The sequence below is a fragment of the Penaeus japonicus genome, unplaced genomic scaffold (assembly GCF_977035675.1).
Source record: "Penaeus japonicus unplaced genomic scaffold, GWHDUDI00000001_assembly GWHDUDI00000018, whole genome shotgun sequence".
NCBI lineage: Eukaryota > Metazoa > Arthropoda > Malacostraca > Decapoda > Penaeidae > Penaeus > Penaeus japonicus.
In genome coordinates, this window is record NW_028234420.1 from 28,311,588 (window position 1) to 28,324,075 (window position 12,488).

At 38.5% G+C, this 12,488-nt stretch overlaps 1 protein-coding gene across 50 annotated transcripts in view; it reads left to right on the forward strand.

Moving 5' to 3' along the window:
• Positions 1 to 12,488, forward strand: part of wupA (troponin wings up A) — a 32,156-nt gene that overhangs the window by 19,657 nt on the left and 11 nt on the right. For 25 of the 50 annotated variants that reach the window (XM_043036738.2, XM_043036740.2, XM_043036739.2 and 22 more), the window contains 7 exons: positions 1,914 to 1,957; positions 3,318 to 3,459; positions 4,862 to 4,906; positions 9,263 to 9,283; positions 10,790 to 10,817; positions 11,279 to 11,554; positions 12,103 to 12,488. The exon at positions 12,103 to 12,488 is cut by the window's right edge and continues 11 nt beyond it. In XM_043036738.2, coding sequence (XP_042892672.1) covers positions 1,914 to 1,957; positions 3,318 to 3,459; positions 4,862 to 4,906; positions 9,263 to 9,283; positions 10,790 to 10,817; positions 11,279 to 11,554; positions 12,103 to 12,113 — 567 coding nt within the window. In that variant the 3' untranslated portion in view covers positions 12,114 to 12,488. Of the gene's footprint in view, positions 1 to 1,913; positions 1,958 to 3,317; positions 3,460 to 4,861; positions 7,830 to 9,262; positions 9,284 to 10,789; positions 10,818 to 11,278; positions 11,555 to 12,102 lie in introns of those variants that run through there. The other 25 variants (XM_043036750.2, XM_086547022.1, XM_086547023.1 and 22 more) reach the window with 5 other exon arrangements.

A 12,488-nucleotide genomic window follows, 5' to 3' on the forward strand; every position in this document is an offset into this window, starting at 1 on the left:
TCCGAGCGCGCAACTCCCCAACCTGGTGGCACAAGGAGTGACTAACAGCAGAACTTTAGCATTTGCAACCAGCTTTAGAGCAGAAAAAAAGAATTAGCACTGAGAGATAAGTGCTCCCGGTTGCATTTCTCTTCTTAACCGCCGTGGGGAGCAAGCCCTACCTGAAACACGGGCCGAGTCCTCCTGTAGCAGAGCGCCAAGAGAACATTTACACTGTAGTGATATTAATTCAGACAGGGAGCTTTAATCCGACACCGTCAGTTCATCAATAAATTGCCCGCGATTTATTAATCACTGGCGAGATTATCCAAAAAAAAAGAGGAAAGAGAAATCAAGAATCGGTGAGATACGATTGCCGAGCAGGGAGCCATGACGACAAACCTGCCACCTTGTGAGCATAAATGAACTAACGTCTTAATTTTGCAGACTGACAGAGCTTTTAACACTCTTTGGATCATCATGTGTCGGATTAAAACGCCTCTGACTGCCGTAGATTGTCCTCCTATCCCCAATCTTGAACTAAAAAGATTGGAAATAATTAAAAGAAAGAACTTGAAGACTTCATTTTGATCCCAAGTCCAATCTTAAGGACAGAGAAAAAAGGCCTATCTCTTGATGTTCATTTGTTATTTCAGGTTTTATTATTGTCCGCGTTTAATCTTTGTTCTCAAATTTTATTTACGTTTTTCTTAGATTTTGAGTATTATTATTATTATTACTATTATTTTCTGTTTCAAGACTGGGGAGGAGTTACGTACACATTTATTTTTGTTGTAGTTTTCTGCGAGATTTCGGCTCCCGAGATCTCACGCTAGCTTTTTGTAGATAGAGCGAGATTGATTCTGTAAGTTTGACGTTAAATCACATGGCTTTGAGTACATTAAAAGATACAGATAAAGGCGAAGCTGAAAATTATTGAAAAGAAAGGCTAACATATTTTTGAGGGCCTTAAGATGCCTGTGTGACGTCATTTAAAAAAAATGTATGTCCGTTTTTGGAGACCATTTTTTTTGTCATTACTCCCCCATTTTCAATTATTCCCTTGTTTCTATCTTTTGATTATTGTTATCATTGATTTTTAGTTTTCATTTTACACCCTTTTATTATTTTTGTGTCAGAAAGTCATATGATTTCTAAAACCTCTGTATCTTTTAACTATCCTTTGCCTTTACTAACAACCATTACTTATTTTGATTGTTTTTCAGTATCTTTTTGGTTTGATATTTTATTTAACTTTTAGTTAGTTTTTATTACATTTTGTTTCATATTTCAAAAAGATCTTTAAAGATAAATGTATTTGTATTACATCTCAGAGGAAATAAATGAGATGTAATTAAAAATCTTATCCAAAAAAATCGAAGTGATAATCCATTCTATAAAATCTTCGTTTTCCTTAAAGTTTTCAAGTGTTGCGCTTTGATATCCAAACTCTGTGATGCAGAAACTGGCGGCTTCATTATTATTGTGTTCAGTCCATCACCTTCATTAACTCATTCCTTAAATTCTGTATTTTTTATTATTTTTTCTAAACACCTTTGGACTTTGCCGTAGCAATAACAGTAAGATGAAATTTACTAAACTCTCTCCCCCCACCCCCCTTTCATTTGATGAAATATTGTCCTCAATTCCTACTTTGTTATTTCAGAAGCATACTCTACATATATTTGTTTTGATATATATATCTCAAAATAGAAGAACCACTAAAAACACAATTGGCCTCAATGATTTCACACAGAGTTTTGATCACATCCCATAGTAAAAAATAAACAAACATATTTTCAGCAGTCGATTTATCAGACAATAATAACTTTTTGCTCAAAATTAATCAATAATAATACAGAACAGAAAAAAAAATCAAACAGACGAGAATGTTTAACGGAGTCATTAATCTAACCACGTTCACCATCTTCTAGATCAACGAGCTGAACATTCAGGTCAACGATCTGCGTGGCAAGTTGTAAGTATTTCCCACTTGACTACCGTGGTCACAATACGCGTTCGCCCAATCAGTTTGTACACGCTAAACACAGTTGTTATTTTTACTTCAGTTTCCCCCTCAGCTCTCTAAGAGAAAACGTCAACAATTTTGGCGCATTCACGTTCTCTCTATGATTTTATTTTTGGTTGTTGTTATTTTCTTCTCTCTCTCTCTCTCTCTTTCTTTCTCTGGTCCCCTGATTGAGCGAACGGTATTTTAATCCCCAGTCTGAAAATGGTGTTTTGCTTTACTCCGTGGAAAATTTGGAAGGGAAAACTATTTACGTAAAGGTTGAAGGAAAACGCCATTTTGACTGTGGGATTACACTTTTATTTTATTTTTGTTTCTCTTCTTTCTTAGTTTATTTTGCCTAGATATGTCGAAGTACCAGACAATATAGTTTGCTTTTATCCCAAAGATTGTTTTAGTTCTGAAATGATCTTTCTCTCAGTGATTATCAAGTAAATATTTTGTCTGGTATCAATCTTATTTTGTCTTTTTGAGTTTTGCTCTTTGATATTTTGCAGTACAATCCTCGGTAGGATTTCTTTTAATTTTTCTTTTTTTAATTTCCTGTCCATACGTGAACATATTAAGTGTATGGTTTCTGTTTTTGTCATCTTTTGATTATCTTGATTTATTCTCTCGACAAAAAATAACTTTCAAAACTATAAACTTTCAAATCTAAATAGTCTTCTGAACTTTCACTATGATATGTGTCCTTAAACTATAGCAGTGATGTGTTAAACCAACCTCTGTCCCTCACCCATCACCGTCCACCGTGAACGTGTGTTCTCGTCTCGCCCTCTTCATCCCCAACATAAGACACTTTTTCAGAGATTGATAAACAAGCTATTTTGCATAACATTCAGCACCCGTAACTCTCAACACGTCCCACTCTCCATTGTGTAGTCAGTCTTACACTTGTTTACAATCTACGTTTTCAAGAAATGTATAATTTTTCTTCTTTGTTTTTGAGTCCACAGTGCTAACGACGGTGTTTGTCTTTCCGTGTTGATGACTGAGTCCCATGTCACTGAACACCTTTTCCCTTGGAACACGCACATTTCATTCCCTTAGTTCATTTGTTATTTTAACGCTACTTCTAATCTTTTATTTTTGCCTGTAGTGCTTCAGTAACCCTCCATTGTTCTTTCTCTTTTTCTTTCTCACAATTCTCGCTCATGTCCCCTCTCCTCCGCCCTTCCCCCCCTCCCCTCCCTCGAAAAAAGAAAAAAAAAATCACCCCACCGCCCCCCCTCCCCTCCCCTTTTATGTTCTTCCTCGTTCGCAAACTCACTCTCTCTCTTTCTCTCTCGTTCCTCTTGCTCGTCTAAAGCATCAAACCTACCCTGAAGAAGGTGTCCAAGTACGAGAACAAATTCGCCAAGCTGCAGAAGAAGGCCGCTGAGTTCAACTTCAGGAATCAGCTCAAGACTGTCAAGAAGAAGGAGTTCGAGCTTGAGGACGACAAGGGCGCGGTGAGTAGCCAACTCTGAGGCGACAGGCCAAAGACCCACGTCTTGAGAACTGAGATATTTCTAAAGCGAAAGGATGTTATACATTCTGAATGATATCTCTCTGTTTTTTTTTCTCTGCTTCCTTCTAAGAGATGTGAGATTGCTCTGTATATACTGTTGATTTTGAGTCCCCCTTTTTGTATATTAGGATATTTTTTCCAGTTGATCGTTATCTTACAAAGAATATATTGTAAGATTCATTTGTCTTTCTCTTGATTAATATATAAACACTAAAAAGAATAAATATCTGTATATATTTTGAATATATGTAAAAGCTTGCAGTTAGTATTTGTGTTTGTTTAGTTGCATCTTGCATCACATTGTCTTCCATAATTCAATCATTTTGATAATGAAAAAAAATATAATTAGGTCGAACATCAAGGCTGATAGACATCTGAATCTCTATAAAATAAGAATCTCCTGTTAATGTTAGGACGACCTTGTGTGAACCGTGAAAGGGCTTAGCAAGACACTGTCCTGAAGAGTTTTTTTTTCATACTATGAAGAGGTTTTCGATTTTATCCCGTCACTTCCCCTCACATCCCCTTCCCACACTTCGAACATGCGTGGAATTTTGCTGTTCTTTTTTCTGGAATTTTAATGTAATTCGTTCCCCCCATGAAGTTTTTTTTCCCCTTTCAAATGTCAAATTTGCGGCCAAAATATTCACCGGACTTTACAATATGTGTGTCCAGCAATCTTACATACTTCATTCTATGTGTTTGTCTTGGCTCTACTTTTCTCTCCCGTGTGATCCACGTCAACAGTGTACTCGACACTACTCTGTTCTCTGTTTGGTGTGATTTCCTCCTTGACGCAGCGGTGTTTGCTGCTCCTCCGCTCTCCATCTTATCTCTCGTCCCTTCCGAGTGTTCCACGCTTGTGTTTTTGTACATCTACTGAGTGCTCTGTTTGTGTTGGGTGTTGTTTCTTGCTGTTCTCTCGTTCTTCACGTGTTCTTCGTCCTGTGTTATGAACAGACGGTCGTCGATGTTCATACTTAAGTCGTTCTCGGTGTTCAAGACTTCCAAGTCATGGCCGCGAGATATCAGTTCTAGCTTGGAGATTATTCTCTAGCTTTTTTACGAATAATGTTTGGTCAGAGACACGGAATTCATTGTCAATGAAACTGATAAAAAAAAAACTTGAAAAGCCCTTTCACATATGATATATTTAGATGAAGGATCTCGACATCCCATTCAGCGCTCATTAGACTAATGATAACCATCCGGATCTGTGTCTGGATCAGCGAATTTAGAAAAAAAACAACAACGCCAATTGTCCCAGAAAAACCACGTCAATTGTCCCTATTTGTGATGCACGTCCAGGCGAGTGTTTTGACGCCGTTTCTTTCGCCGAACAGACAAAGCCTGACTGGGCGGCAGGCGGGCCAGGAGCCGCTAAGAAGGTAAAGGAAACCAGGTGGCGAGGTCCCGTGCGAGGACCCGACACCTCACTCACACTTTACTTACCACACCAACATCTGGTCTTAACCTTCTCTCCGACCCTCTCTGCCTCCTCCTCATATTCTGGCATTCTCATTACTTTTCATATATGTGTTTGCGTATGTATATGCATAAATGTATGTATATATATATATATATATATATATATATATATATATATATATATATATATATATATTATGCATATATTTGCACATGCATATTCATAGAGACAAAAAAAACATACCCATTCTCATCACTGGCACTAGCACTACTTAGTTCTTCATCAGTTCTTCTCCCGAACGCCTTTAATTCCCAGAGCATCTCTCACAGCCATTCGGTCATTGCTTCCTAAAAAAATTCCCGATTTCCTAGTCCTTCTCCGACGTCGGATGACCTTTCTGGAAACCAACGAAAGGTCAATCGAAGTCAAGAAAGACTTAATCTGCACTTAAATAGCAATTTTTTTTACTTAGTTACATACAGTTGAGGTTCAAGTTTCGTCTTATGTCTCTATCTTAACTTAACAATAGTTTCAACTAATCTGTAAAAAAAAGTAATAATCAAAAGGCCTCTATATAGTATTTCCGATTAAGTGTCGCTTATATAATATAGTCACTGCAGATCCAAATAACCACTATGTTAATCAGCTATGAGCTTTATGTTAGCTTTCTATAAATCTTAGTTTTGCTTCTCTTAGTTGGTATAAAGTTAGAAAGTAAAGTGCCTTAGTTTTGTAAAGAAAAAGTTAAAAAAAAAAAAATAGTGCTTCCCAAATTTACATTTTCAGTTCTAACTACAACAACAGTGTTATTTGCTAAATTGAGCTCTTCGTTTAATCATGAAAAAATGTATTTTGTTTCAAAACTGAATTCACTCCAGCTTCTAAACCTTCTGTATCAAAAAGCTCAGCTCATTTTAGCAAAAATAACACACACACTTTTTTTCAACTCTATTCCTTTGACACAACACCATATCGACCTGTGAATAAATACATAACAAAGACAGTTCCTGAAACTCGACTCTTCTTACATTCACACACACACACACACACATACACACACACTAAAACACACACACACACACACACACAAACACACACACACACACACACACTAAGACACACACTAAAACACACACACACTAAGACACACACACAAACACACACACACACACTAAGACACACACACACACACACACACTAAAACACACGCCTGGTCTACTGGATCAGGATACGCTTTACGCTTTTTTTTTATCGCTTTTACCGGTTACTTAGCGGCACCTTAACGCCATTTTAACCGAGCTTCGGTGGCCACGGATGAATAAAAAAGAAAACAGATGTACGCGGATGTCGACATGGCGCTGACGGTGTTATCTTCACCAACAAGCAGTCGTGTTCGCCCGAGCGTCTCTGTGATGGCCACCCTGGAGTCAACATTTTGTTTTCTCTCTCTTACAGACAACTGTGTCGCTATTACTAATTCTAATTTGTCTGTTTTATTTTCGTTTGTGTAGGGATGTATATATATATAAAAAAAGAAATACGCTTCTTTATTCACTGGTTTTTATTTTGCTCGCTTTTTTTATTTCTATTTGGTTCTTCTTTATTTTTTTAGTTCGAAGGTTATTCTGACCGACAATGATACGATTCATCCCTGGCTTATATTATTTTTTCTTCCAAGAGATGTTCAAATCACCAACCGCTTTTTGGTGAACAAGATAAGATGCCTCATTATCACAAATGGTAGTCGGAATAGCCTAGACACTGCAGACTAAACATGTTATACCCAGATGCATGTTTTTTTTTCTTTTTTTTTTGAGTGACTTAGACACTCTACAACAATTAATTAGAGTAGCAGCATGTAGCGCAATCGCTTCATTATGCTTAATTTAGCAAGCTTCTCTCTGCAACACTGACATTACACTGCTTCATCGTCCTTAGCTTTTTTTTTTCTCGCTAGCTAGCTATCACATGCGCTTTTTTGCTTTTTGAAACTTAACTATTAACTAAACACATTTCTATGTCATTATGTTTTTAGCATGTTGATTCAGATATACTGTAACAGCTAATTTTTCAATGAAAATAATGACTATCTTGCTTAGTCACTTGCTACTACTACTGATCTGAATAATGTTAAACTTGTTTGTGTCAAAGTTCACAAGTCTTTTTATAATTTTCTTTCTGTTGGTCAATTTTGCTGATTCGTAAACATTTTTCATGTCTATGTCTAGTTAGAAGACAGTAATAAGCATTGTTTTCAGATAGTGATAGGTCTTTATCAAATATAATTGCCTTGATAGATTTACAATAGATATCTGAAGAAAAGGTATTTAGTTATAGGGAACAATATATATTTTAGCTTCTCCAGTCACGTCACTTCCCTCAGATATTCATATATGACAGTTTCAGTTTATTTGTTCCTTAGATAGACCAGCAGTAAGGCTCATTGTCCTTGTTCTCGAAGCAAAATAATGACTCTTATTAACCTGATACCTAAGGGTCATATTTGCTGATTGTGTCATATATGTTGTTTGTCACAGTGTCCCCTTAAAATCAGGGCTGAAGCCAGGGATACCGTTTTCTTCTGAATTTTGATTTTTGCAATGAAATTCGTCGGCGTCTTATCTCATTAAGAGATCTTTTTCAAATAAAAATGTTTCGCGCGGCCATTTTTCCAATCGCAAACGTTCCGTCATCTTTTTCCTCTTGTGCATTTTGGACCCCCCCCCCTCTTTTTTGGAAAATTTTGCATGACGTAACCATCTCGTGAGAACGACATGAGAATGGATATTATCATTTTTATTGGAATTACCTTACCCTTGTTAGTCCACATCAAGTAACCCTGTCTGAAGCTCTGAAAAAAAAAAATCACAAAAAACGAAAAAAAAAAAATTATTTCTTTGTCTCTAATTTGAGTCGAGAGTTGCTTCATGTTATTCTTTTTATTTGGCTAACGTTAACGACCTTTAATGCAGTAATAGGCAATGCCTACTTGTTCATAACTGTGTTCTGTTCATCGTATGCGCCGTTGGAGGTAGTAGTAATTTTGGTTGTCTATTTAATTCAGATTTGGAATATATGCTTTCAATAATGACGCTTTTCCTCATTCTTATTTTTTGTTCCTTAATGATCATTTCGTCGATACTCCCTGAGTTGCAATATTTCTTTTCATGTAGATTTATATTACACAGTGATTCCCTTTGATATAAATGACACAACAACATCGCGGGAACATGATTTGAAAAACCGGTTTAGACACGCGTTTAAAGATTAAATACTTCTTTTTAAACACATAAATAAGAGATTCCATTCCTTATGAAAAGCTTCACTCAGGAGTGTCGATACTGAATTGTAGTGGCTTCTGGTCATGATAATTTACTGTTATACTAGCGGTTTATTTCTTTCTTTATTTTAAAACGCCTCGCAGCACTAATCACAATGTGTTCTGCAAACCAGCCACTAAGAGCAACCCGAAACCAGTTTTTTGTTCTTGGCAATAGCGCAGATAATGCTCACTTTTAGCTCTAAAATCTATATTCAATAATCTATATATATATCAATTATATATATATATATACACATCTTGTCACGTGTTGGCTTCGGTAGAAATGCAACATTTAAAATCGTTTTTTGCTAATAGATTCTTTCCTTAAGTATTTTACTTATCATTTTGACTAGGCTTTATAAAGCGATGTCCATATATGCATCTAAAATAAATATAAATAGATATATGTGTATATATGATAAATTAGTGTAGACTATTGCCTCCAAGTCCTCCGCTTTCATTCATAGGTGTAATATACTTCCGATAGGTATATCTATCACATTTAAACACAAATATATCTATTGAAAATCGCCATAAAGCAAGCGATCCCGTTAGAGAAACTAATAACTATCACGATCGAAATGCGAATATTTAAATGATTTCACAATTTGAATAAAAGGGAAACCCATCCGTAATAAAGAACACAGATTCTGGGGCAGGGTAAAGTGGAGTGGCTGGAAAACAAACAAACAAACAAAAAAAATAAAATAAAAGATATATATCCTTCAGATCTTATAAGTTAACCATAGTCTGGATTTTGGAAGAGCACTTAACCCATTTCTCACTCGAACGCGGCGCGAACTCAAAAAAAAAAGAGAAATAAAAGATCATTTCTTTATTTTTCTAATTTCATAAACGTAAGTTGGGGTTATTTAAAGAATAATAACCTTGCTTCTCTACTAACCGCTGTAAGTGCTGTTCCACGATCTGGACATGTGTTTGTGTAAAGATGTTGCAAATAACACGTGTTTTTTTTCACTCTCCCTCTTCCAGGAAGGGGAAGAGGGCGGTCCGGTAAGTGCTTTTCTAGCGTTGGTTCACGAATGCAAAGGGTGATCCTGAGGCTCTCTTTTGATTCGGTTTTGTTTCACGTGTTCACTCTGCGCCGCCGTGTCTGATTGGCTCAAAGCATGGATACTGATTGCCCAATGGAAAGGAAAATAGAAAGAGAAAGCGAGAGAGAGAGAGAGGAAAGAATGCTAGCTAAATCCTCTACGAAATAAGGGTTCCAGCCAATCAGAAACGAGCGGGGAGATTGAATGCACCAATCACAAGCTAGTAATAGTCTTCGATTCACCATATACCAATCGCGTTAGCCAATCAGAGATGAGATATGAACTGGAATTAGTCGAAGGTTTAAAATTTAAAAAAAAAGGAAAAGAGAGTCTGATCTCCCATTTCTTGTAGTGAACGCAACCGTTGTCCCATGTTCCATGTTGCCGGAATAACCCGTCCACAGCATAGGTCCTGGGAGGTTGGGTTAAGCGTTGTTGACCAGTTGAGTTTGTAGACTTTTTATATATGATTTTATCCTTTTTTTTTCTACATACGTTTTTTTTTTTAATTTGAGGAGAACTCTCTCTCTATATATTGATATTTTCATAGCACTATTCAGTTATCGTTATTTCTGTAGTTGTGAAGAACAGCAAATACTACAAAAGCTGAGCAGGGAGAGTCGTAGAGATATATGATGTCTGTGAAATCACATTATTGTGGTTAAATGGTTGATATTTGCTTACAAAGTTTTATATTTTAAAACCTCCAGGCAAATTTTTCCAATCGCAGAAACAAGTTCTATTGAGACCAAACTATTTCTAGAAGGCATTCTTGTATATAATTCAAACAACGAAAGCCAATGAAAATTCCCTTTCTTGACGAGCGAATGCCAATTTCAGCTAAGTTCCCCCTCCAACACATTTTCTTTTTCTACGACGCTCCTGTCCCTTTTTAGTGATGATTATCCTTCGGGGTTGCCATTTTCTAGTCAGAAATTTCTCCTTGGAAAAGTGTTGGGTGTCTCATTATTTTTTGTTTATTTTAGTTCCGCTTTAACAATTTTTCATGTATAGCAGACTTATATAGGATTAAGTAACTGTTATCCTGAGCTCAGAATAGGAATTCTTTTAAGATTGCTAATATACTGGACTGGTGGCCTTTTTCTGCCACGCTATAAAAATGCTATAATTACAGATATTTTGAAAGTGGGGAAAACTTTGTTCAGTTAGCGTACTTCTACAGGCCACAGCTAATACAAATTCCAAGTATCTTGTGTCTGTAGATAGTTAGTGGAAAGAAACGAAGTTCATCCATAGTCAAAATATTGCAGTAAAGAGCCTGGTGCATCATAGTCATAACTGCTGACTGTCTTTGGTTTACCCCTATAGTTACAAAATAGCCGACTGTCCATTGCAGTAAGCACTTATTACTCAGTCAATACCAGTGCTCTTTGAAGTGGTGGGTCAGAACTGGTCCTCGGGCCAAGAACCTGTTGATTTGTCTAATCTTCGGTCTTTTCCACAGGCGGAGGGCGATGCTCCTGCAGAGGAAGGTGAGTCAAGAACTGCCACGTGTTTCCCCTTGACCTCATATGTTCACAAACAGCCCGTGGCGGCGCCTGGCCTCGTCATCAGCCCATGGCAAGGGTCTTGCTGGGGTCTCATAGTCAAGGGAGATAGAGGAAGGGCCAAGCCAAGGCCCCGCCTCGGGCTGACTCATCCCCCCCCCGTTATCCTTTAGTTTAACCGGACCCTGAGGGAGTCCCTTGGAGTCCTTCCGCTCCCTCGGGGTCCTTCACCGCTCGCCCGCGGTCTTATGCCATTTTTTTCTTTCAGGCTAACATACTTATTACACATTTTTCTCTCTTTTGTTTTATCTTGTCTTTTGTTTTGTGACGTTCCGTCCGTCCATGTACTTGTCAGTCTTTGAGCTATTGATCCATTATCTTGATTTGCTACTCTTGATAATTAATGTGCCCGTTCTTTTCCCCTCTCAATAACTTGACACTAACAGGTGCCGAAGGAGCTCCCACAGAGGACGCTCCTGCAGATGCCGCGCCTGCAGAAGGGGCCCCAGCCGAGGAAGCCCCGGCAGAAGAGGGTGGTGCCGCTGAGGCCGCTCCGGCTGAGGGGGGTGACGCCCCCTCCGCCGGGGAGGCACCAGCGGACGCCCCGGCCGAAAGCCCTGCCGAGGCTCCCGCGGAGGACGCCCCTTCTGAGGCCGCCCCTGCCGAGGGTGAGGCTCCTCCTGCTCCTCCTGCTGAAGGTGAAGCAGCACCGGCTGAGGAAGGTAATGTGCACCGCCAAACAAACCCGTCGCCGCCCCGCCTTCGGCGTCACCTCCTCACGGCAACATCTTCCCTTTTGTTCTCGCTGCCCTTCAGTTGGCTTCATCTTTCAGTTCAAAATTACTCTGCTCTAATTAACTACCAAGCAATTATTGATTGTATTCTGTTCACTTTTCAAGTTTCTTTTTTTTTCTGTTCACGATTTTATATGATTTCGCTACTAATTGATCAATGTCTTAATTTTCGTACGATTTCTACGCAAGTATTAAAGACATGTACCAACTATGTACCAGATACTCAACAATCTCAGACTTACAGTAAACTCGTAAAAAAGCCAACGACCAACCTCACGCTAACACCCTCCACATATGCAAAAAAAACAAAAAACAAAAAAAAAACATCATCACATCATCAACCTGGCTTACTCCAGCACGCCACACACAGACCCTCCACACAGCACACCAGACACAACACCCAGCTCTCACGCCACCCCACACCTCCCCCGCCCATTGCCGCCGCACGGCTAACTGTTCCCCGTTTACCCCCACAGCCGCTGCGTAAGAAGGATGACCCACCTACAGGAGAAGCAGCAGAAGGAGAAGAAGATGTACGTGTTCTGTTTCGTCGTCTGTGGCTACCTGCGTCCCCCGTAATTCTTCGTGTCCCGCCAAAGTGTATTTTCTCATTAAGCATTAATCAAATTCCGAGCGAAACTCCAAACTTCGACGCTGATGTCAGTATCGAAGACGTCACCAGCAATAAATCATTAATCACGTCGGTTGTAGATATTGACTCGAAATTGAGTTGTTATGATCAGCATGAGATTTACACCAACTGGTTGAGCAAGTGCACCGCGCTCTCAACAAATCTAAGAGCCTCGCAGCTCTGGACTGACTGTGAACATCTATATAACTGCTTCTATATCAATAATAAATT